At 36.8% G+C, this 24,586-nt stretch overlaps 1 protein-coding gene across 1 annotated transcript in view; it reads right to left on the bottom strand.

Annotated features, from left to right (window-relative positions):
* Positions 1–6,046: 6,046 nt before the first annotated feature.
* Positions 6,047–24,586, bottom strand: part of C6H14orf39 (chromosome 6 C14orf39 homolog) — a 31,143-nt gene continuing 12,603 nt past the window's right edge. The window contains exons 5-17 of the mRNA XM_074149921.1: positions 23,865–24,052; positions 23,343–23,385; positions 22,716–22,836; positions 21,429–21,523; positions 15,549–15,688; positions 15,008–15,087; positions 12,863–12,948; positions 12,705–12,769; positions 11,505–11,575; positions 9,706–9,863; positions 9,008–9,143; positions 7,464–7,521; positions 6,047–6,249 (exon numbers count right to left, since the gene is read on the bottom strand). Coding sequence (XP_074006022.1) covers positions 6,047–6,249; positions 7,464–7,521; positions 9,008–9,143; positions 9,706–9,863; positions 11,505–11,575; positions 12,705–12,769; positions 12,863–12,948; positions 15,008–15,087; positions 15,549–15,688; positions 21,429–21,523; positions 22,716–22,836; positions 23,343–23,385; positions 23,865–24,052 — 1,444 coding nt within the window. The remainder of the gene's footprint in view (positions 6,250–7,463; positions 7,522–9,007; positions 9,144–9,705; positions 9,864–11,504; positions 11,576–12,704; positions 12,770–12,862; positions 12,949–15,007; positions 15,088–15,548; positions 15,689–21,428; positions 21,524–22,715; positions 22,837–23,342; positions 23,386–23,864; positions 24,053–24,586) is intronic.

The raw sequence follows: 24,586 nt of genomic DNA, 5'->3' as shown, positions 1-24,586 counted from the left end.
GATCCTGCTGCAGGAAGTCTGCAACAATCCAGTGTCTCTCAACAATTCAATCCCAGGCTCAGTTCCTCATTATGGTACTGGGGATTGTGAGATGCTCAATGACTGTAATAATGTGACAATATAATCACCTAAGGCATCTCCATAGTTTCAACGCAACACAAGACAGGTAATCCAAATGTCCTATTGATAATCACCAAGAATATTTCAGGACTATTTAAAAGAGCGATCTAGACAATTAATCTCTTATGTGCATTAAATTATTGGCTTCTTTAAACAGTTCTTCAATAAATTGTCACTACAACTGGTAATTTTGATACAATTCTGTCTACAAGTGATAAGAACACTACATTCTTACCGTATGTGGCACCAGGCACTCAGCAGATTGTGATTTTTAGTCACTGCCATACTATATTAATTTGTAATTGGAAAACGAGAACTACAGGCTTATGCAGCAATAACATCAACCCCCCCAAACCCTACAGCGTGGAGCCACTTTCATATCTCCCAGGTCTGTTGAGTTAGCTTAAAGCAGAAAAATCTATTCAACAGTTATCACACCGTTTTTGCAATCAGAATGCTTCTTCTGTAAAAAAAAAAAAATTTAAAAAAATCTATTTTTTTTGAAACCTGGTAAGAGCATAATCCAAGGTAAAGTGGAAGTTTACATGAAGTCATGACCTACTTCAAGGAATCGGCTTCTGTTAAGTCCTCTGTGTGGATGGCCATTGTGGGCTTAAAAGCACCTCTGAAGTTCAGTGTTGGTTTTCCACATAATCTGTGATTTACGTCTTTTTTATCACAACGCTACTGCTCTTTGGCCTCCAATGATGAGTCACAAGTATTAGATCAAGATGGGAAAAAAAAAAAAAAAATCTAAAAAGCCATGTTCTGCATCACTCTTCTTACAAAAAAACAACAGCAGTGGCAAGCAGTGGGTCTCCAATGAGCACAGGTGGTCAGGGCCTTAGTCTAACATCTCACCTCTAAGATCACATCCACAATAACTGGCATATTTCTGAGAGCCTCTTCCAACTGTGAGGGAGAAAAAAAAATAGGCAGCTGCATATGATAAATCCTTCAATATATGTAGCAGTGAGAAACATGGCTGGTCAAGTGTTTGGGGCAAGATTCCCAAGGCAAAAAAACCCTCAGTTTGTACATACTTGAAGTACATACTGTATCCAGTGACATTTGTCAATCCATGTGGCATAATTTGAAACTGAACACCAGTCCTGCTTGGGTAACAGCTAGACTGCTTCAAAGGCTTGGCACCTCCCTGAGAAGTAATGGAAACATTGCTTACAAAAGATTTTGTGGATAATTGTTAAGGAACATCTTTAATCACTTCTGATTCTCATAGCTTCTGGACATGACCCCATTGCAGCTGTGGCAGTGAGCAGCATCACTGATCACAGCACCATGTATTTTGTGGAAATAGTAAAACTAGCCAAACGCGTGCCTCAAGAAAAAGAAAAAAGCAGCAAGAGACCACACTTAGCTCAAGGCAGTCCTGCTACAGCAGAAGGGAGCAGATAAGAACTGCAAGCTCCAAACTGAGTTTTCAGTATGGACTGTCAACTACCAAGCTTCATGGACTGTCAGCTACCAACCTTCCCACCAGTCATAACAGGTGGTTCCCTACTAGCAAGAACTTTTTTTACTTAACCCTACACTTCTTTCCCTGATTTTCCCCAACACACATCTCAAGGACTATGGAGTAAGTCCTGTACTGTGTGAAAGAACTTTGTGGCTGCTCTATGGATTGTGGTACAATACAGAAAATTAAGTTCATGTTATAAAAACATTTGACATTATTTCTCCTAGGGAATCATAACAGTCAAAGTACTTGCCTGTTGTATATGTTTAAACAGTCTATTAACATGGAAATGTCCATCTTTTGATGTTTTCTTTTATGCCCTTTTGGCAGCACCTCTTGATTTGAATGAAACCAAATACAAGCTGAACTCAATTGATTACTGAAAAGAAGAAAATCTGGGATGTAGTGAGGTGGGGGGAAAAATTTACCTTTCCAAAGGTAATGTGTAGCAAGTGCTAAAAAGAGCATCATCTTCACATCAAATCAAGCAAGGTACAGGACTCGAGCAACAACATGCCAAGAGGCAATCTCTCAGCAAGATGTTAGCATCAGAACACAAAGTGATGTGTCTGGAAGCAGAACTGCTGAGCTGCAAACAACCTGGGTGCGAGTCAGAGAACATTAGGACAGTGCCTGTCCACCAGGAATATAGACTTGATTGCATGTGACTTATGTCAACTCTGGAGACATCAAGAGCAGAACATAAAAGCAAGGCAACAGAGGTATTTCTAAATGAGCCATTCAGCCTCTAAGGCAACAAATCTGGCAAAAACTCAAGTTCCAAGAGAAAAAGTCAACATCCCAGGTTTGTGTTCCAAAGTCATATCCTTCATTCATTTTTTTCAGGAAAAAGGTCACTGAAACATCATGTTTTAAATCATTAAAAGACAGAATCACCTCCTTTTTAACTAGCCCATAACTTTGAAACCAGAATCCAATTGCCTGTTCAGGCTCATTAGTGTCTTTGGATCCTAATGACCCACTCAGTTGCAGTAAATGAAAAACTAATCCTTGTTTTATGCCATTGGCTGAAAAGGATTAGCCAACTCTTGCTAGCCGTGCAATCAGCCTTGCACTGGGGAGATTACTACCATCTAATACTGTAAGTCTACACATTCCAATCTGTTACAGTAAGTAGCACTTAAAGCTTATTTCCTTGAAATGTTTAAGCGTATTATTGCTATAGTGTAAGATTGTTTTCTTATGAAGCCATGATTCTTCTACCCCTTCCCCCAAAGTTTGTATTTACCCACATATATGCAGTGATCTCCCTTTACTTACTACTAAACTTTAAGTTTTAATTATGTTCATAGTTTTGAAATGAGAAATTGAACAAAATTTTTTCTTTGTATAGGGCCCAAACTTGGCAGGCAACCACATACAGAATTTCAGTGTGGTTCAGTGCAGTAATTTTCTTGAATTGTGTGGAAAAACTGCAACTCAGACTGAAAACAGTTCCAACTGAAACCAGGGTTTTAATTAATTGTTTGATGCTTAAATATCCAGGTGATAATTTTTGCACCCTACTATTAATCTTAACAGGTAGCTAGTAATAGAGCCACCACTTACATTTAATGCTCTCTAATCAACACTGTGGGGTTTGTGCCCTGTGTATCACTGCAGTTTTTCCAACCCAGAATTCTGGTTGCTCTTGCTATATGAGTGACCAATTATATGAGATAAATATGTATATAGCATCACAGTGTAGACTTCCCCCCCTCCCCAAAGTATTCGCACAGTGTTATCATTGAAAGTTTAATGTGGCAAAGACTAATTTTAACAATACTATATGCCGCATTCATACTTGAACACTCAACAGTTTTTGTGATATAAAATTAAGAAACTCTTGTGGTTTTATCACCTTAAGCATTACATATAACAGCACAATGCAATTTGTCCTAAAGAATGTTATGCTGTGCATATATGCTTTATATTGATAGACTCAGACTGAAGTTACCAAAAATTAATAAATTGCTCTTAAATGAAAACCTGATTTTTGAGTGGGGACAGTTTGATGAATGTCTAATTTTCTATCAAAGGTAGTGTGTGAAGCCATAAAACAGCATTACATTAAAATAAACGCTATATTCCACAACTGCTGGAAAGCATTCCATTAGTCTTTACCTCCTAGTTTCTAAATTAATTTTTTTAGCATTAAACCTGTCCAGCTGTTGCTTATTTGTTATCCAAATATCCTAGACTGTTTATAAGCATGCTTTACATTTATGCATCAGTAAAATTAATAGTAAAATGGGGCTCCAGTCAAAGTGTTTTATCACCTCACAAATTATAATGAAATTTTTTCACTGGAAGACGACTTTGCACAACAAGGCAAATGTGGAGAAATGCTCTTTGTGTTATTTCTGATCAGAAAAATGACGTCTCTGTATAGGTATTACTTCTGTGGGAGAAAGAAAACTGAGACATCAGTGTCTTCCTCCTGGCAGTAGGAGGTAAGACAGCAAATTTCATTTTTCACCCTTCAAAAATTTTATTAAAAAAAATTCAAAGATTGATTTATTCAAATATCGTATTTCCTGCCATTTCGGTGACATCAAGTATTTAACCAGCACTGACCTAATGCTGGGTGGTACACTAGCTTTTACAAGGAATTTTCAAGTTAAGTAGTTTTCTGTCAAAAAGGTCATTAAAAACTTAAATGGAACAGTAAAGATACCAAGGCCCTAAATAAACATTTGCCTTCTGGTTAAGATGCTCATATAAGATTCAAAGTCAAATTCCGGCTTTGCTTACTTAAGAGAGGTTTTTATTGTTATTACCTTAGGGCTCAGTTGTGAACCTGAACTCTATTTTACTAGGTGCAAGGACAGAACAAAAAGGCAACCCCCACCTCCAAGGATTCACATTAGAAGTACACAGAATAACCATATTACACTTGGCAGACAGCTGCAGTGCTTTTAAGAGATTACAGCTCCCAGCTGCCATTGCTGTCCCGCTGCTGGAGGTTACTGGCTCCTGGTTAAGTTGTAGTCACATGTGTAATACCTGTTCCTCATCTACTGGAGTCCAGAGTGAGTTAAGTTAGCTTGCCACACTTTCAACAGTGATACAAATTAAATTCACTGATTCTGCATTGAGGAATGAGGAACCTAGTGCACAGTCCATTTACTGTATCTGCACCACAGGGGCAATAACTGCAAACGAATGGTAATGAGCAAATAGCACTTTTCAAACTGCCCCCACTACACAGAGATCTGTCTACACTTTCACACCAGAGATGGATGCGGTCAGGTGGGTATGTATAGGATAAAACAAAATTACATTGGTCAGTGACAAACACGCTAGTCTCAGCAATTCGGCAGCATGACTGCTATTGATGTTATATGCATAATAACAAGGGATCATTTTTAGGCAGAATTTGACAGATACCAATGAAAAATTTCAGTGCATGTTTATAAGCAGTTCGCGCCCTTAGATCTCAGAAAAGTATCCCAAATACTGAGTGGTTGCCTCTTCTGAAGTAGCTTTCTCTTTTATGTTATTAATCAGCCTATCGAATTTGTGTAAGTAAACATCCAGAACCCAGACCTATGACTTCATCCACTTCAGCCAGCAGCCTTGACTACCAGACTGCAGTGTCTGGTAAAGCTTCAATTACGGAATAACTCAGAAAACAAAATTGTACTTTCTGGCTTTCTAAATGATCACAGAATATCTGCCAGTAGTGTAGCCTAAAACACTACCCCAAATAACAGCTTCACAGCCAGCCATTCCATAAGGAAAGACATCTGTGGAGGACTGGTGGATATACATGTACTGACCACAGTCAGACTTTGGGAACTGTCTGCTTTTGTATCTTTTTTAGAAAGATCCTATATAAAGAGGAAAGAACTTGCTTTCAGTGTTTCAAGTTAACATTTCAATTTCTGTCTTTCTATGTACTACAATTGCAACATTATTCAACTTCTGATATTAAGAAATACCTACAAAACTTTACACAAAATTAACAAAAATTTTTATTTCAAAAATTTTATAAATATTCTGTGTGTAACAGCTAACTTAAGAACATTGCCTTCAACTCAAATTCAGCCTTTACTGCTACAATAACAGTTACTCTCACTAACACTTTCTATACAAGTTATTTAGTTTATATCAGAGGCTGAAAGTACTCATCTAGAAGTTTAGATGCTCTCACACAGACACTGAATTAACTCAACACACTACTCTAAAATGATATTTCTGCTCCTTTTAAGTGCCAATTTAGCAAGAGCATATCATAACATTTTATGAAAACAACATATTTAGAAAGTAAATAAGAAAAAATAAAAGTTGCACCTCAAAGCATGTGTGCCTCTTGCAGCAAATGCAATAATGTATTCTTACACAGGATGAAAGGAGAACATTAAATGTTTTGTACTTTAACTTAAGAAACTGAAAACATTTGTCAAGGCTAAGTAGGAAAACAATTTAAAAGGAAGTCAAAGGTATTCAAAAGAATGTAAATGGCTTTGTATTTTGCAAGGAAGAATGAAAACCTTTCACAGAAGGAGACTGTGATGATCTCTGATCCTGTCCAAATGCAAATGGAAAACTGAAGTCATCTTTTCCATCTCCAAATGCATAAGAAGTTGATTCCGAGGGAAAGGGAAAGGCAAATGCATCCTCACTTTCTGATTTCCCAAACAAGCTTCCTATATGGAATACAGATTAGGTTTATTATTAGATTAAATCTTGCTGAAAGAATACTGCATTCAGCATAATATGTTTCTTTAATATCGTACTCCCAGCATCTGCTGCGTATCAGCCTACCGTTGTGTGTTTATTTCTGCACTAGAAATAGCACTTCAAGAAGGGCATTATTAGAATCTACACAGAATGAAGTGTGAAGTACTTGAATGATTTAGAACAAAACACTTCTGCATGATACACTGGGTGAAATACTCTGAATACAAAGCAACAGAGGTCTTTGTAAACTAATACATTTTTGCAGATTATTTCTCCTCTAGAGAACAATGCAATCAACCACTGAAATACCTGGAGAAACAAAGATACTGACAGAAAAACACCCGAGTTTTATATTTAGTAACAGAAAATTTGTACACTTTTCTCTACAATAGTTACATATGTATACAACCTTATATTCACACACTTCAAAAAAGTGGCTTTGCACTTGCAGCACCTCAAAAGAAGAGTAGATTACAGTTCCCTGCAGAAAAGTGTTTGATCAAGACTAAGTTCTGATCTTATCAATATGAAAAATTGGCCTTTCACTTCAGTAAAGCCAGGATTTCACACAAAATGCGCAAATGTGTGTGACTCGGTATGAGCAGAAGATACTGTTTATTAAGTCTGATTCTCCTCTCTAACATTGTGTACCTCCAATAGTTTAAACTGATGGAAATCAGTTTACTATCAAGATTTCTTTAACCAAATGGAAACTTCATTTCCATTTTAGTTGAGGCTGAAAAAAACCTCAAGAGATGTACTCTTCCAACTCTAAGCTGGTAGCCTTAAGTTGAAGGTAGTATTTACCAAGTACTGTAGTTTTTTATCTTAAAAGAACATTTCTTTTTACCAATGAAAGCTTTGACACTTAAATTTTTCTTCTCCCTTGCAGGTCATCTCAGTTTGCTTCAAACACACCTAACACTATGCCTATTTCTTTTTTTCTCATACCTCTTTTTTCATGACATCTCATACATTTGAGGCCAAACGTGCCAGGGAAAGATTTATGATAGTCAAAACACAAATGAACACAGTAACCCACTGACCTACAATATTACAACTGAACATCTTTTTAGACAACCAAAGGTGCCCTGTTAAGCACGACCACAAGCTTGTCAGTCACATAAGCACAAGTAGAAGACAGCTGGTATACAAAACTACATGTGATTTTCAGACTTACCAATATCTTTGTGTGGGGACAGAGGGTTCAAGTATCCCACAGAATAACTTTCTTCTGTCTGAAATGTAAACAGCCATTTTATTTAACAAATGGGAAAAACTAAAGATAAGATCTAAAGCTGGTATGTAATAAGTTCATTCACTTTTCGTGAGAAAGACAACGCAGTGAATGTTACCAGCCTTCACAAAATCTGCATTTAAACATATATATCAATCCCTAAAGTTGCACGGTAAGCTTTGATGGTATAGGTTTTATGATATTTGCTTACATCTGCAAACACACTCCCTCCATTCTTCTGGAAAGAACATCAGATGGAGAACAAACCAAAATCTGATCTGGTTTACTGCTGTTTTTTAAACTGAAAAGATTCAAAATTATTTCATTCTGTGACATTTTAGAAAACCTCTAAGCAGCAACATAATTACTCTCTATTGAGTAGGACCTAATATTGCCAGGAGAGTAGCAGAATAACCACTCATCACTCTTGAGAGGAGTTCTTAGGGTAGATATATAACAGATACTTAAGTCCTCCAACGTTGCCCTCTAACATGACTGCTACAGACTAGTAAATTCTTGGTTTCTGCCACTGAGCAGGCACAAAATAACAGGGGTTCTAATAGCACTAGGTGACTTAATACCTACCCCATTCCTAAACAATTCACAAACTACTCACCAGTGTATTCTCTCCTACACACAGCTGATGCTAGGAGTTATCAACAACACATATCTTGCCAAACACAAAATATAGCAGCACTTTCCCTCTTCCCTCCTTCAGCTTTTATCTAGTAACCTCAAGACTGAGCACACCCACTGAAATAGGAGATACCTGGGTTCAAATCCCTTATTTGCATAACAGGGTTTGAATCTACATTGCCAGGGAGTGATACTTAACCATTGCACTATGCACTGACACACATCTATCTGGAATACCCAATTATCTATCCATTGATTAGTCCATGAGAGTAAAAATGACTCTAGAACACTGTAGTTAGGGAACCTGCAAATGAAAAGGAAGACCTGGATTCAACTCCCTGTTCCAATTAGTTGCCTGCCTATCTCTTGCATTTAAGTGTAGCTAATCCATATTTGTTCTTCAATATTCCTAATAGTCCTTTCTTCCTTTTCTCATTGTGAAAAATGGAGGGGAAAAAGAAAAATTTTAAGTACCTGATTCCCCACTTCAGCAAGACAAAACCACACAGGATAGGCATGCAAGTTGTGAATTCTGCTAGGGTACCTAAAGTTTTGCATTGCAACACTGAACTGGAAGACTATTTGTGCATCTAGTCGCCTGTATATTTGCACAAGATTCAATCTTGCTCATATGGGAAAGATTCATACTTCATCAGGAGTCATCATAGGGAGATCGCCAGGAAAGGAGATAAGCATTTTCAAAGGATATCAAATGTAAAATTAAGCAAGCTAGTAAGAAAATTATTTGCTACAAAGATAACCAGTCTGAAAAACCTCATGCACTGTCAATGCTGTTTTCTTAGCATACGTTGCTTTGTGGAAATTTAATACTCTCAAATACTCATTTTTACCTCGTCAGATGAGTTTTCTGCCCCAAACACAGAAGAATCAAATAAATTAAAGCCAGGTGACTTCTGAGAGAAGTTCATGAGAGCAAAGAAAGCAGGAGATTTTGATGTTCCTTCTTCACCACCTAAATTGTGAATGCTGTAAGGACAGAACGGAAGAAGTTACATTAACAGTTTTTAAAAGTAGTGTAGATGGCTTTTTTTTCTTTTTGTGGTTTTTTTTGTATTTTTTGTATTTTTTCTTTTTGTGTTTTGTCACTTTTTTAGATTCCCATAGCTTCCATCAATAGTTGCTTCTTGCAACACAGAACAGGTAACACAAATCTTTAAAGCAACGTGAGGTGTTTTTTTTTACCAACTCCCTACCCTGTTACCAAAAAAACTGTCTAAAGATAGCAAATGATGTAACAAATATAACTGCAAGAAAATACAACAATTTTAGCAAAGGAGCTACGAAGAACCTGTCTCTCATATATTTCTAAGCAGAGACACCCGCTTTCAAAACAGCTTCAAGTGGAAATGATACTGTAAGAAGAAAATATAATAAATTACCTAGCATGACACAGAAAAAAATCTGAATATTTTCAGAAAAGCTTTCTAGAGAAGCCTTCCTATAGTATCTTTCAAGAACAACAGAAATGTTTATACAACATGGATCAATACAACTTTGCTCAAAATCTAAATAAAAGCTGAAATCATACAAGTCAAATGGAGGTGTTTTGGAGGACTGTGGTTTCTTCCCCTTTGAGTCAGATGTTCCTACAAACTCAGGTGTTTCAGGTGCTCTTAAAAAGTGTTCTGCACTTTCTTCTGCTGCGTCAGGAATATCTTCATTTGACTTAAAACATGTTTGTGTGTCCTTTTAAAAAGAAATATACGATAATGTTTATGGCATATAAAATTTCCCAGAATATCATTAGTCCATTTACCTATCAACATATTCATTGTATGTTTTAGGGTTAGTTAGTTATTTTTATTCTCATGAAAAATAAAAGAATTTTAATAAAGTGGTCACAGTGACATATTCCCCACACTTAAAACTGTAACCTTAATTTATCTAATTGAAAATGGACTTCTTGTGAATGAAGCTATATATGAAAATTTTCATCCAAAAACCAAAGAAACTCGTGAACTGACTGAAAACACTGATTTTGAATAAAATAACTATTTCACTCTAAAGTATGTCTTAGCATAATGCTTAAAGTTACACTGGAATCCTCTTCATACTCCCTAGTGAAATAAAGGAACATTACCATCAGAATACATTTCAGTTGCCTGAAATATTTTGTCTTCCTCAGAAAATGTTAAATAAGAATGTACACTTGGATTGTGTGGAGCAATTCCCACTGGAGTCAATATTGTTTTAAAAACAGTCTTCTCCACCAGCTGCCTGCAGGCATCAGCCTGTAGTGAGCCAACCAGAAGATAAGGAATATCTCAAACTTGATCTTGTGTGCTGGTTTTGGCTGAGTTCATAGCTTGCATGAAGCTGTATTTTGGATTTGTGAGGAAAAGAGCATTGATAGCCCAGGGATGTTTCAGTTATTGCTGAACAGTGATCACACAATGTCAAGGCCTTTTCTGCTTCTCACACTGCCCTGCCAGTGAGTAGGCTGGGAGAGCACAAGAAGTTGGGAGGGAACACAGCTGGGACGGCTGAGGCCAACTGACCAAAGGGGTATTCCATACCACATGATGCTCAGCAATAAAATGTGGGGGGAAGGGGGAAGGGGGAGATGTTTGGAATTACGGCATCTGTCTTCCTAGGTAACCATTATGTGTGATGATGCCTTATGTTCCTAGAAATGGACTGCCTGCAGATGGCATGTAGTGAATGTATTATTTTGTTTTGCTAGCATGGACAGCTTCTTCTATACCTATTAATCTGTCTTTATCTCAGCCCCCAGATTTTTGCACTTTTACCCTTCTGATTCTCTTCCCCATCCCACTGTGGGGGGGAGTGAGCAAGAGGCTGTGTGGTGCTTAGCTGCTGGCCAGCGTTAAACCACATCTTGTTAGCACCTATGTATGCAAGCTGTCTATACAACTAGTTTGCTTATTATGGCATGGTGATCTTGATCACACTTTCAGGCACAGCTAGTAAAAGCAGTGCCAATGGAGCCATACAGAGTCTGTAGCCAGCACACAGCCTATTCACTATGGGTTTTGGGGAGAAATTAGTTTCAAATGCAAACATTTTTTAAAAATGTTTCATCAGCTCACACTGATGAAAATGTTATGCACCAATTTATACAAAAACTCCGACATGCATAGGATTAGGAGAGTCATCCTAAATAGCCTATGACATGATCAAGAGCAATGAACAGAAGTATTAGTAATCAGAAGGCATTGACTGGCTTCTCACCTGTTGGGTCCCTTATAATGAGTCGCTTCATCAATTTCTGAGACTTACCCCTTGCCAATAGATTCAAATACGTCAAGATAGTTTGACTATTCTAAATAAAATAACTATTTCTGACATAAGAAATGCTTTGCTTACTTGAGGTACGCATGAAGAATCCTTTGGCTCATCTTCTGCTTCTTTATCACCACTTTTGGCCTCTTGGTTTGCTATATAAAAAAGACAGCACTGCTTGTATTATAACAGCATTTTAAACAGAAAAATAAAAATTCTGTTGTGGGAAAGAATTCTTGAGAAAGGTTTACTAACATAACATTGCTACTGGTAAGGAAGCGTCCTGACTGTAGTTTTCATAATAACCCACTTTGTGGCTATGTCCACAATAGTTACATCTTGTTCTGTCACTTACTTGCTACTGTTAAAGCAATGCTTAGGCTGCTTCACGTGGTTTAGTGTGTTCTTCAAACCTAGTTATTGTTCCCTGAGAGTGCTACGCTTGTCTAATCCAGCTATTGCCCTCCGAGAGTGCCAGTCAATAGAAACCAGGTGGAAACAATATAAAACGCACATCCATATGACACTAATGAAGTGTATCTTAAAGAACTGGACAAAAGCCAGGATGAGAAATGAGAAGAATGTTATCAGACTTCCTGCTCTAAGGTTCAGACCACGTGACATTTCAGGCACTGTGGGTTAAGATCCTACGTTTCAGGACACATAACTAGGATCCTATTTATAAGAAAATAGACTATAATTTTTGACAAGCATCTAGATTGGCAGTATAATTAAAAAAAAGTATTTAAACTGAAGCTAAGTGCCTTGTGATTTCAAAAACTATAGGTGTATTTGTAACAACTTTGTTTTGTTTCTGTAAGTATTTCTCAAGTTAATTTTCATCTTTAATAATCTTAATCTGATGCTTCAAGATTCCTAAATTACTGAGTTTATTATACCCCTTTTCTTTGCATTTTCTCATGCCTTCTGGGCAGATATTAGGACTGGATTTCATTTTACACAAGTAATTTGAGACTAGAGCAGGGATTTACAAGACATACTGGGAGGTTCCTTTCATTAGCAATGGTCAATGCAGAATGAAACCCACATTACTGAGCAGTTCAGCCTCTATTTAAATTAGGATACTGCCTGTCTGCTATACTCAAAGTTTGAACTAAATAATCAAAAGCGAAAAGGAATACTAAATACTAAAAGGAATATTAAGTGGTGGCCCACTTAATACCAGAATGAAAATTTGGCCCCTATAATTTTGTGTTTTATTCTTACGTGATCCAGCATACAGTAACTACACATCCTGTAAAAAAAATGACAGTGGTACCTCACCTTTGACTGCATTTTCACTCTCAAACTGTTGATTAGAACTTGTCTGCTTTGGAGGAACTACCAGTCTAAAAGAGAAAAATTATTGTTTGTCTGAATATGGATTATTTCCATAAAACTTAATCTCAAGAATGAAAACTACTTTGTTAAAGAAAAGTTACCTGAATTGCATTTGGTTTTGTAAGCTTGCTATTGATGGAACTGGGGCAATTTGTGGGTTATTGGTCCCTGCAGTGTCAATAATAATCTAAAACATAGCAAAATATTCAAATGAGGCAGCATATGAAATTGTCACTTCAACAGTATCACTCTGGTTTCTCCTTAGACTGTGGAAATCCCTTCTTTTAACCTCTCTTTAGGGGTCAGGCAACATAAAATTTTTTTGCTTATCTTTGCTTTACCTACATTTTAATAGCATGATACCCAAAACAACTTCTATAATTTTTTATAAAATGTCATTAACAGCATTGATTACTAGAGGTGTATAATTAAGTTTTCTGTTGTACAAATGACATTACACAATTTACAAACTTTATCCAGGTTTTCTACTACTGCAGCCAGGTTGCTCCTGCTGGACAAGACAGAAAGCACTGGAGCCAGGCCTGTCTCCACCTCCAAAGGCCAAAGTGAGTATGCGCATCAGTGAGTATGTCTCCTGTCTGGATTGAAAAACTGCAGAAAACATGGAAATACTCCCGCCTCACAGATTTTCATGAGATCAGAACACCTAACTCTTCTATGTAGCATGTACGTGTACCTAAAGAGCAGAGTGGCACCAGGAATCTATGGCTCAGCATCAGATAATACTATTTCCCAGGGAGCTGCTAGTTGTGATTTGGCTTTAATTTGCAAAATGTATCAACTTGAAATCAATTCAGAGTGGGGGACAAAAGGGCTGGTTTTGCAGAATCTGTCTGCCACTCAACTCCTGTAGCTTACAGCACTCCCTTTCTAAAGCATAGCAACCTCCTTTCTTCCAATCTTTTTATTTTTCCTCGGACTCCATCTTCTTTTCCTTGTTGCCATCACCCTTTCTTGAAGTTCCCTTAACCTTGACTTACTGCTTCCCACTATTGTTTAAGTGCAATTCTAGGTCACACATTCCCTTCTTCATCGCTGGATTACCCTGGCAACAGCCCTTCCATCATCCTCATCATGTCCAACTCCCTCAGCCAGCCACAAATCAGAATTGCTTGAAATTTCTTCTGGTCTTGTTCCATGCTGTCTTATGAAGGCTTCTTCTTCTACCACAGGCTCCACTCTAAAACATTTAGTAATTCACTGACTTTATCCTTGAGTTCCTTTGAAATTCTTAAGAAAATCACCATTGGTTCTGTTAATTTTTTACTTGATTTTTGTTGTTCATTAGAATTTGGTTTTAAATAGTTCCAGTGAGATGTCTTACACAGAAAAGTTTTGACAGGAAATTTCCCCAAGCTTCTGCACAGCAAGCACAGTTGCAAACTATTCATTTGATCTTCTACGGCCTTACCTTATCCGAGTACTACTTTTATACTTTTACAATCTATTGGTCCTATGAACATTCTTGCACTTAATGAGATTTCATTAGTGGTTTTCATAACTGCACAAATTATTCCTCCAACTTGTTTCTGAGTTGGTTTACTGTGTATGTATATTTAAGATATTGAGCTGCAATACACTTCACCTTTCCCAAAAAGTGCCACAGGAACTATTTGTTTATGAGTGAGAGATGGAAAACATAGTTGTGGACTCAAGCGTACAAAGCAATGCTGCTCGTGGTTTTATTCTGCTTAGCCCATATTTTTGTTTCTGGTTAAACCTCAGAATTGACCTGCTAACTGTAGGTGGTCCTATATAGCATCCTGCACGTTTAGTCCTTTATGAAATCCTTCATTATGGAATAGATGGCTGACAATTAATCAGTAATAGAAGATTATGTTCCTCCTTTAGAATTCCAAAAATTTGCTACATACAAACAAGTGAATCTACAAAGATTATTCTAAATTTTAAAAATTATTATACAAAATTATTTGAATAGACGGTCTACCTCAAATTTGGATTAGAATGCTTACTATGACTACCAGTTGCACTTTGTAAGAACATACGTATTTTCAGTTGAATTAGAAATAACACCAAAGAAAGATTTTTGGTATTATTATCAAGTAATAACAAATTACCAAGATTAGCATCCTAGTTACAGTGTTCTATGTAAGTTTTATGTAAGCTATAATAGCACTAGGTATACTTGAAGTGTTTTAAATTTAAACAACCACAAAAAACAGATTATATAATCTCATGTTTTTACTGGTGGGAAAGCTGCATACCTGTGGTAAATTTTCTGCAAGGCTGGAGGAACTGCTAGTGGGCACTGAAAGTTCCATAGGTTTTACTTTGTCTTCTCTCCCTAAATTAACAACACTACTTAATACTGACAATAGCATTAAGTATCCAAAGCATGGCATTGTTAAACTGAACTTGGGAACAAAGCTTATAATTTTTCCTGTCCATAGAGAACTAAAAGAAAACTATCACAAAATATGTAAGTATCAATCAATATACTGCAAACAATACTCAGTTAGTATTTACTGTATTTATGCAAACAGTGCTAAAGTTATGTTTCAGATTTTTCCGATACTATGGATCAGGTATACCTGTCATGTTACTTTACTCATTGCACAGATAAGAGAGAAATCAGACATAGAAGATTTTCAGAACATAAAGACAGGTAAGTATCCAACTTCCATTGGAAGCCTTGCTTCAACTATAACAGTAAGAGCAGTATGCTACACTTGTTATTATTTGTTCCATCCATTTACACAAAAATAAATCAAAATTCTCAGAGAAAAATCATTAAACACACTGCACCTGTTTCTGTCCATTGCATTGAGAATCTAATACTCTGTACAGACTGGACTAATTTCCGAGGAATACGTGGGACATGTAATGGTTTATACAGTTGTTGTTTCTCATTTAGGAAGGATGGATGCTCACACTCTTCAAATATCCTTAAAAAAAAAAATTATTTTTTTTTTAAAAAGTTAACAATTGCAAAACAAAGGAAATCAGAAAATATAACTGTTTCAAATAAGTAGAGTTTTCAAGGGAGATGCATGCTGCCAGGGAGGTTCTACCTCTTTCAGCTCCAGCAGCTGATAAAAATTGAAGTTTTCTTCAAATAATATCAGACAGAGAATATCACTGAAAGACGTCACAAAGTAGTAATAAGCCAATCATAAGAACATTGCTGACTTAAATTTTGTCAGGTTCAAAGAAAACTATTAGTAGTTCGGGGTTTGACACTTTAATCAAAGTACTTCATTATTGTAGTTCTGAAATCACATTTTCACATTTAAAAACACTTTTTCTCCCTCTGAGATTGTCTGGAATACTCACATTACACAAATACAAAAGAGAAAACTGCAGCAAATGTTTTCACTTGTGGAGTAATTATCTGTGTAGGGTAAATAGCCTTTTACAGTGTAGAAAGACAAAGGTTAGCAGAACAACACAGGGTAAAGTCACTATTTGACATAGGAACATTTACCATTTTTTAAAATAATGAGTTATATTTTATTTTCTCTCTTGCATTCCTGCTTAGCACCTCTGTGCTGCTAGCTGCAACATCTGGTTTATAGCTGACTAAACAATGCTATTCAGGACAAATGAACAATTAAGGCAGTCTTTTTGTTCTTCCTGCAATTTTCCATAACTAAAAATAAGATAAAATGTAGGATGCACGTTATAGGGTAGTGTGGAGTAAAATTAGCAATGCTACTCAAAAAATACCAAACTAGAAGCACCGGTTAAGATATATGGACCTAACAACACATTAAACTAACAACATGCACCACTGTGATCACATAAAACCATGAATGCACCTCAGTTAAGTAACTCTGATGAAAAGGACTGACATCACCTGTTAAGTTACATATACACCTATTGCTCTGCTGGACTGAGACCAAACAAACTATGACCAATACTTGGTCCAGTCGTGTTCAACATATTCATCAATGACCTGGATGAGGGGACAGAGTGTATCCTCAGCAGTTTGCTGATGATACCAAACTGGGAGGGGTGGCTGACACTGCAGAGGGCTGTGCCACCATCCAGTGTAACCTGGACAGGCTGGAGAGCTGGGCAGAGAAGAACCTCATGAGGTACAACAAGGGCAAGTGTAGGGTCCTGCACCCGGGGAGGAAGAACCCCAGGCACCAATATAGATTAGGGGTGGACCTGCTGGAAAGCACTTCTGAGGAGAAGGATCTGAGGGTCCTGGTGGATAGTAAACTACCCATGAGCCAGCAATGTGCCCTTGTGGCCAAGAGGGCAAATGGAATCCTGGGCTGCATAGGGAAAAGCGTGGCCAGTAGGTCGAGGGAGGTCATCCTCCCCCTCTACTCTGCACTGGTGAGGCCACAACTGGAATACTGTGTCCAGTTCTGGGCTCCCCAGTTCAAGAGAGACAGGGAACTACTGGAAAGAGTCCAGCGTAGGGCAACAAAGATGATGATGGAGGGATTGGAGCATCTCCCTGATGAGGAAAGGCTGAGAGAGCTGGGGCTCTTTAGCCTGGAGAAGAGAAGGCTGAGGGGAGAGCTTATTAACGCTTACAAGTACCTAAAGGGTGGGTTGAAGGAGGATGGAGCCGGACTCTTTTCAGTGGTTCCCGGTGACAGGACGAGGGGCAACGGGCACAAGCTGGAACGTAGGAAGTTCCATTCAAAGGTGAGGAAGAACTTCTTTCTGGTGAGGGTGCCAGAGCCCTGGAACAGGCTGCCCAGGGAGGGTGTGGAGTCCCCTTCTCTGGAGATCTTCCTGGATGCAGTCCTGAGTGATGTGCTCTGGGCAATCCTGCTTCAGCAGGGGAGCTGGACGAGATGATCTCTAGAGGTCCCTTCCAACTCCGACAATTCTGTGATTCCATAATACATCAATCAAAAAACCCAGTAATAATAAAAGATTAAAAAGAATCTGTATTTCTTTCAGTGACAGTAACTATAGATATTACCTGTGTCAAGAATGAGTACTACAGGAAATAATATGTGTACATGGCTGGCGTATCTTTAAATTCAGATGCAGAGAGTGCAAAAACAAGGAGAAATGAAAACGGAGCTAAGCACAGAAGCCTGCCTAAAACTGTTTTACTGTTCAAAAAGGCTTATTTGGCCACTTTACCACAATCATCGTTCAAAAATGAATTGAACAAGGTTGCTGCTGCTGAGGTCATGAGTTAGACTGCCATAAAGCATTTTGTTTTTACAGAACTTGGAGTGCCAAGTTGTGTTTTTAAAAGTTTCTGGAGTCAGTTTCCATGTGCTTCTGTAAAGCCTATCAGACACCTCTATGTTTCTAAAAATTTGCTCTCCATGAACTGAAGCATTCTTTTACTGTGCCTATCTATTCAGAAGAATGTATCAATGGCAGAGTTACAAACAGGACTCAAAAGCTCTTACGTTATGTATTTTTTAAGTAACAAAACCTCCCAAAAGAACCTGCAATTAAACTTTATGCATATGCAATATACCTACTCCCTTCCCTCCCCAAAAACACTATTGAAAAAAAAACATGCACAACTTCTCTGACATAAAATCAAACTGCATATTGAAGCTGAAAATACTCCAAATTGCTGTAACAAGAAAGATCATTTATCTTCGTTCTCTACTTCATTGTTACTAGACATCTGAGTAGATAAAAAAATCTTTATCTTGATCCATACCGCAAAATAGATAACATTTTTTTTACTAAAGTGCAAAGAAAAAAATAGATATTCTTAAGGCAAAATAAAATCCCATTTCCTTAGCAGTAGTTTCTTCTCTGTAGCATAATGAAGCCCAAAGATTAATATGATTTTATCTTCGCTATAGGAATCAAGCATATTTAATTACATAATCACACTTGCCACTGTGGTATCTACCAGGACTCTCTACTGAAGCCATGTTCAGTACTCTCAGCAGGCACATGCCAGCAAGTCCTTTTGGAAGCAGGACTTTTAATAACTAACTGCCATAATAACTAGTAACTGCTTATGAGGCTGTGGTCAGCACACAGCTGACTCTTCATATATATTTACAGTTAGAAGTCCAGAAACAGCTTTATAAGTATTTTTCCAAGAATTATATTACGAAGTTTTTTTCTTTGATCAGTAAAAGCTAATCACTTATAACGCAAAGATACTGAAAGATCTGCAATAATCCTCCATGGAATATCATTTACAAGAAGTTTTAGCAAAAATCTCTCACTTGGAACATAAGATATTTTAGCTATTTAGAGATGGAATTAATAGATAATCAAATTAAAAAAAAAAATACATTACCCAAATTCTGTTTGCTCTCGCAAACATTTTACAAAAGCAGAGAGAATGAACATGATATATGCCAAAGCACAGTTCAAGATGTCAGCCTTCCTATGTAATAAATATAATCTCTAATTGAAAAATCAAGACCAGAGCTTCAAAAGAGTCAATATTTGGTGTCCTATTTGGTGCTAATTAGAACTCTTGATCTGGAAATTTTAACTATGATACTTGTCTGTTGAACTATGAAAGCCCACTAATCAGAGAAAACAGCTGGCATGAGAAGAGGAATCTGTGTTTTGCTGTCAGCCTCACCAATGACTAGCTGGCCAGCAGTAAGTAATTCAAACTAAAATGTTCAAAGCCTTTTAAAAGAACAGTTACACTGACATCTTCCTGCCCAAAGGAGAACATATATATCAGCACCTATTTATTAACTTTCAAGTTGGTTTCTTGTCTTCTAGCCCTCTAAAGCATTTAATGGGTATTAATTTTACATTGCTCTGCTCAGTGCTTTCATTGCTCTGTTTAGTTCTTTCCCTTGATGCTGCTGGTTTCATGCTGGTCTGCATCAGTTCATCAGTACAACTGTTATCTTTTATTATTCTTCCTCTTCTTTTGTGGCAGAAGATTAAGATATCTGCTTTGCTTCACAAAGTTCTCTTTGCTTGGTAGCAACCTCATAGCGACTGCGTAACAACTCACAAGACTACTGCCTTTGGTACCCATATTCTGCTGTTATATTTTTGTACCTTGCCTTGCGTCTGTCAAGGTTTCAAATCATATGACTCATTATGTTAGCACCTTTTCTGTTTAAGTTTTTTTGATAGTGTTTATAATCACAGATTCATAATATGACCATTTTTAACATCAGTAGTCACTTAATCAGACACTTCTATGCTTTCTAGTGAAGACTTTTTTTTAATACACCAATGCCAAATAGGGATTTTTAAAAACAATTTTGATACCATTTTCTACAAGCCTTCATGTTATGGGTATCTTTGACATAATTAAGCTTTAAAATTTATTCTAGGAAAAACATATTAATTAATCACCAGATTATGGTCTGATACCATATGCTGCATCATGTAAATGTATACATGGAGATTAAATGGCAATGCAAGTTAGGATTGCGTAAAATGCTTATAACATTTTATAACCATGATGCAAGCCATGGAATTATTGCTTCAGTAAAGAGCACCAAAAAGATCTACTTATATGCAATCAAGGCACAACTTCAGGTGAGAGTACAAACACTTGAAGACTCCGTGACACGGAATTAAATGTACAAATGGCAGGTCTAGCAGTGCACCCTATGAATTCTTTTCCATGAGGAGCCTGACTGAGTGCTTCTTACACTTCCATGAGCAGAGCATAGATCTCTGCTTTTTATAATAGGTATTTAATCAGCGTTTTGCTTTCTGCAGATTGAACATACATGGGTTTCTTTAAGAATTCAAAGGGAGTGCTTCCCATCTTTTTTTTACCTGGTCTTAAAACTAAGGTGGATTTCTTGCTTCCCTATATTTCTGAGGTCTTGCCAATTACAAGAAGCTAATATAAAAAGGTAGAATGCATGTAAAGGCTTAAACCACAAAAAATTAATCATCTGTATAATTCATAGGTCTGTAAGAAGATATTAAAGACCTAAAATGCCCCTGTGGTAAGGCTCCTAGGGATGATTAAAATGACACATTTCTATATAGTCCACTAAATCCCTATTTAAAGCCCTAAAAAGCTTCTTTTTCAAGCACACCCTATGGTAAAATCACTTGGACAAAGTCTTTTGGACATAGTTCCAGTTTAAAATGGATTTTGGTTTAAAAGCATCAGCTCTAAGGGTGATGCTTCTGCATTCACAAGGACTCCAGAGAAGTGCAAGATAGTCCTGATGGTGATTTTCATTCATTTTAATTGATCTTATATTAAAGTGAGTCCCAGTTTTAAATGACCACTGACTAATTTACTAAGCCATTAATCCTGTCTACAAAACTTTCACTCATGTTTGTTTTTAAGAACTAAGTTAAGAGTTAAATTTCTTAAGTAGTTCAGAGCTGAAGGCAAATGACATGTGAAACCCTGACTCTTTTTCCCCAGATATGAATTTAGTAGAGTTAATGTATTTTATCTCTGACTGCACAGTCACTGTAGTTGTATGCAAAACTCATAAAACTATTCACATACATCTATCAGCAGTAGCTGTGAGGAGCAAAGGTTTCTAAAAAATACTTTTGAATAGTATGTTTCCAGCTTCCAAGAATCAAAATTTTCCAGCATCTTAACCCCAAGAAATATAAAACTTTTAAAATGACATAATTAAATCACATGACCAGAGTGAGAGAAGCTTGCCAGTCATTATTCAGCAACAATTTGTGTTTTGTGTCAGTCTTTGCGTAAATGGTAAGATAGTACTCTGGATGAAAGCAAGGGAAAGAAAGCATTTTTAAGTGTACCTTTCTTTAAACTCCTTTGGCTTCTCTAGACTTTTCTGATTTTTCCCTTCAATCATTTCAGAATTATTTTGATCTTCTGTAGTCTCCTCAAATGTCTTAAAAGATAAAGAACAAATACAAATCGAAAAAACTTGAAAAGTTATAGCTATGTGCTGCAAATGCTTTCTAACTCTGATGAATCAGTGCACAGTAGTAGAGTTTTTGTAGCCAAGAGGGTCTGCAGAAATAAGCAGAACGTTAAAGAGAGGCAATATTTTCTGTTGGACCAACTGTAACAACTGGAATAAACACAGAAGTTTTTGAGCACAGACTCTACATATCTATTCAGAACAAGGAGCTCCTTAAGTGGTCTCCTTCGTACTTATAAATAAATTCACCACATTCCTTTGTACTGTTTGTTTATACAGCACATACCATATTAGGAACTTTAGTCTGCAGCTATGAGTGTCAAATAGTATCACAAAATATAAACAGAACACACCACCTGTGCACAATATACTTCTATCAGCATAAGGCTGGCTGAGGAGGGCATGGCTGACGCAGTGGTAAACGGAGTCCTTGATCATCTGGGTCCAGAGAGGCAAAAGTGTCCAGATGCAATACTATAAAAACTTACCAAACTCTTTACAATTGCCCTATGGGGCTACTAACGCTTAGGAGAGACCTTTTACCACCTAGCAGAGGACTGAGTCAAAATGTTGTCGTGACAAAGCAAATTTTTTGGAAGACCATCCCTTTGGAATCAATGCTTTTTCTAGTCACTGGCACTGTACTGATCTCCTGTCTAAAATCAGCTAGGTTTGCCTCTCAGTGTTATTTACCCAAACATATTTTTTTTTGGGGGGGGGGAGGAATTTACATTATCCGTATTGTAAAGCATATTTAGTTAAACACGTTCATATTAACAAAGCCTTAAAAACGAGTAGGACCTGTGAAATCTGTATACTCAAGCCCTGGGGCTCACTAAGGAATGGCCCTGCTACATTTTGAAGTGTATTCTCTGGCCCTCTTGAGCTAGCTAAGTGACACACTGTCTTGACAGAAATTATGGTGTAAACTGAGGTCAACAGAAAGCAAGATTTAAGAGCCTTTACATTAATGGACCCCTCCTCTTTAAGGAAACATACCTGATGCTATAGAAATATAACTGCTGATACTGCAATCATCCTGTTGGCCCATGTGTCTGAAAACACACTACTTTTTCTAGGTTTCAGAAAATATAATGGTGGTATATATAACTACATATATAAAATTTATTTATATAAAATAAAATTAAAATACAGTTACCTTTTTTAAATGAATTATTTTCAGTTCTAATTCCTCTGCTTCTTTTTCTAGTTCAATGGATTCTTGCATAGCAACTGCAGCAAGCTTTAACATTTCCTGTGTTTTTTGCCTCGAAGAAGCACTTTCATGTTATGGAATATAGATTGCAGCATTACATTTTTTAATGAAGGGACACCATCAGCTCCCTGACCCCTCTGTGCCATAAGCTCAAATATTAGATGTGCAGAAAGCTCTGTCAAATCTGTGTTTCCTAGACAAATCTTCATATCTTCAATTAGGCTTTTCCCCCTTAACTAAGCATCTTGAAGGATATGTCATTAAGTGATTTTTTTTTTCTTTCCTCAAAATGCTCCCATAAATTTAAACTGAAGAGTATTATTTGACTTTTCATTTTCTCACAAAGGAATCCTAATGCTGCCACGCTAAACACCTGGTCTAGTCGGAGGTGTCCCTGCCCGTGGCAGTGGGGTTGGAACTAGACGATCTTTAAGGTTCCTTCCAACCCAAACCATTCTATGATTCTATGAAATATATATATAATTTCTATACTTTCTAATAGAAAGTTGTGAAAGGTAAATATAAACTTTCTTCCCTGTCAACTGCATAAACACTACAAATCAAGGATACATCTGTAAAGCCCAATCATTTAGGGACTTAAAAGGAACAGGCTCTGCAGAAATAAAATTTAATTTCAGATCATTAATTCACAAATCTGATTTTCTTTACAAATACAAGATAAATTAACAGATCAGCAGCACTTATCTTCACTTAGTATACAGAACAGAAATAGTATAATAGAGTGTAATGCCACTCAAAACAGCACTTAAAAAGATATGAAAAATAAATTTAAAATTTTGAAAGGGTAATTCTAAAGTCATTTTAGGACTTCTTTACCCCAAGAATCCTAATGGCAAACCTCTCCCTGTTACATTCATGGTTTGGAGGAGGGAATATTAGTACATATACTCAGTTCTTCTTCAAAATCTCACTTTGCTACAGATTTTTTTCCTAAAAATGGCGTAATAAAAAGAAGATATTTTTATTAACTTAAGAGAAATTGTGGAAAATTAGAGGATTTCTGTACATCACTTTGAATGTGCAGTACACTACCTATAGGCTCTACTGTAAATGCATTGATAATAGTAGTACCCAGAATATCCAAGCAAGCATCTTCTTTCAATTTGTATTTTTCAGACCGTTTCAAAACTCTGTTTTGGATTTCTTCAAATTCTTTCTTTTTTTTGTAATACTCCTGTGCAAGAGCAGTTTCTGCATATTTTTCACGGTGTTGCTTCAAAATCTCTTTATACTGGGTTATGTAATCCTGATACATTTTCCTAAAAAAAAAAATACATGTAATTTAATGGTTTTTTACATGAAGCCATTGTTTATAAGGGAAAAAAATATTAATTTATGGCATCAGCTCAACTAGACTTGCTGCTATCCTGGAAAAAAAGTCAGATTATATTTAATATACCACTATTTGGCTCTATTTTTAATCTTCCAGCTGTTTTCAAGAAAGACCATGCTGTATGTAACAAAGAATACACTCATGATGTAAGAAACAGTAAAACCTCATTGTTCTGAAGGGAATGTAGATCATACCATACTGAAAAGCAGCCTGGCAGATGACAAATTTTTTGGCCCTGTGTAATTATCGTGAAACTCACAGCAAGCCAAATTCTCTGTTCAGTTTCCACGGAGCTGTATCAAACTTACAGTAAAAGAGAATCTGGCCTAGCATTCCATATCTAGAGCAGCCTGATGCATCACTGGACTAAGAGCTGCCTCCAAGGAGATGCTGAGTAATCTGTGTCTGACTCCAGAAACCCTTAAACACACCCATTAGTCACACTAAAACAATAGGACTA

The sequence above is a fragment of the Numenius arquata genome, chromosome 6 (genome assembly GCF_964106895.1).
Source record: "Numenius arquata chromosome 6, bNumArq3.hap1.1, whole genome shotgun sequence".
NCBI classification, from domain to species: Eukaryota; Metazoa; Chordata; class Aves; order Charadriiformes; family Scolopacidae; genus Numenius; species Numenius arquata.
This window is presented reverse-complemented; position numbering and strand designations above follow the sequence as displayed.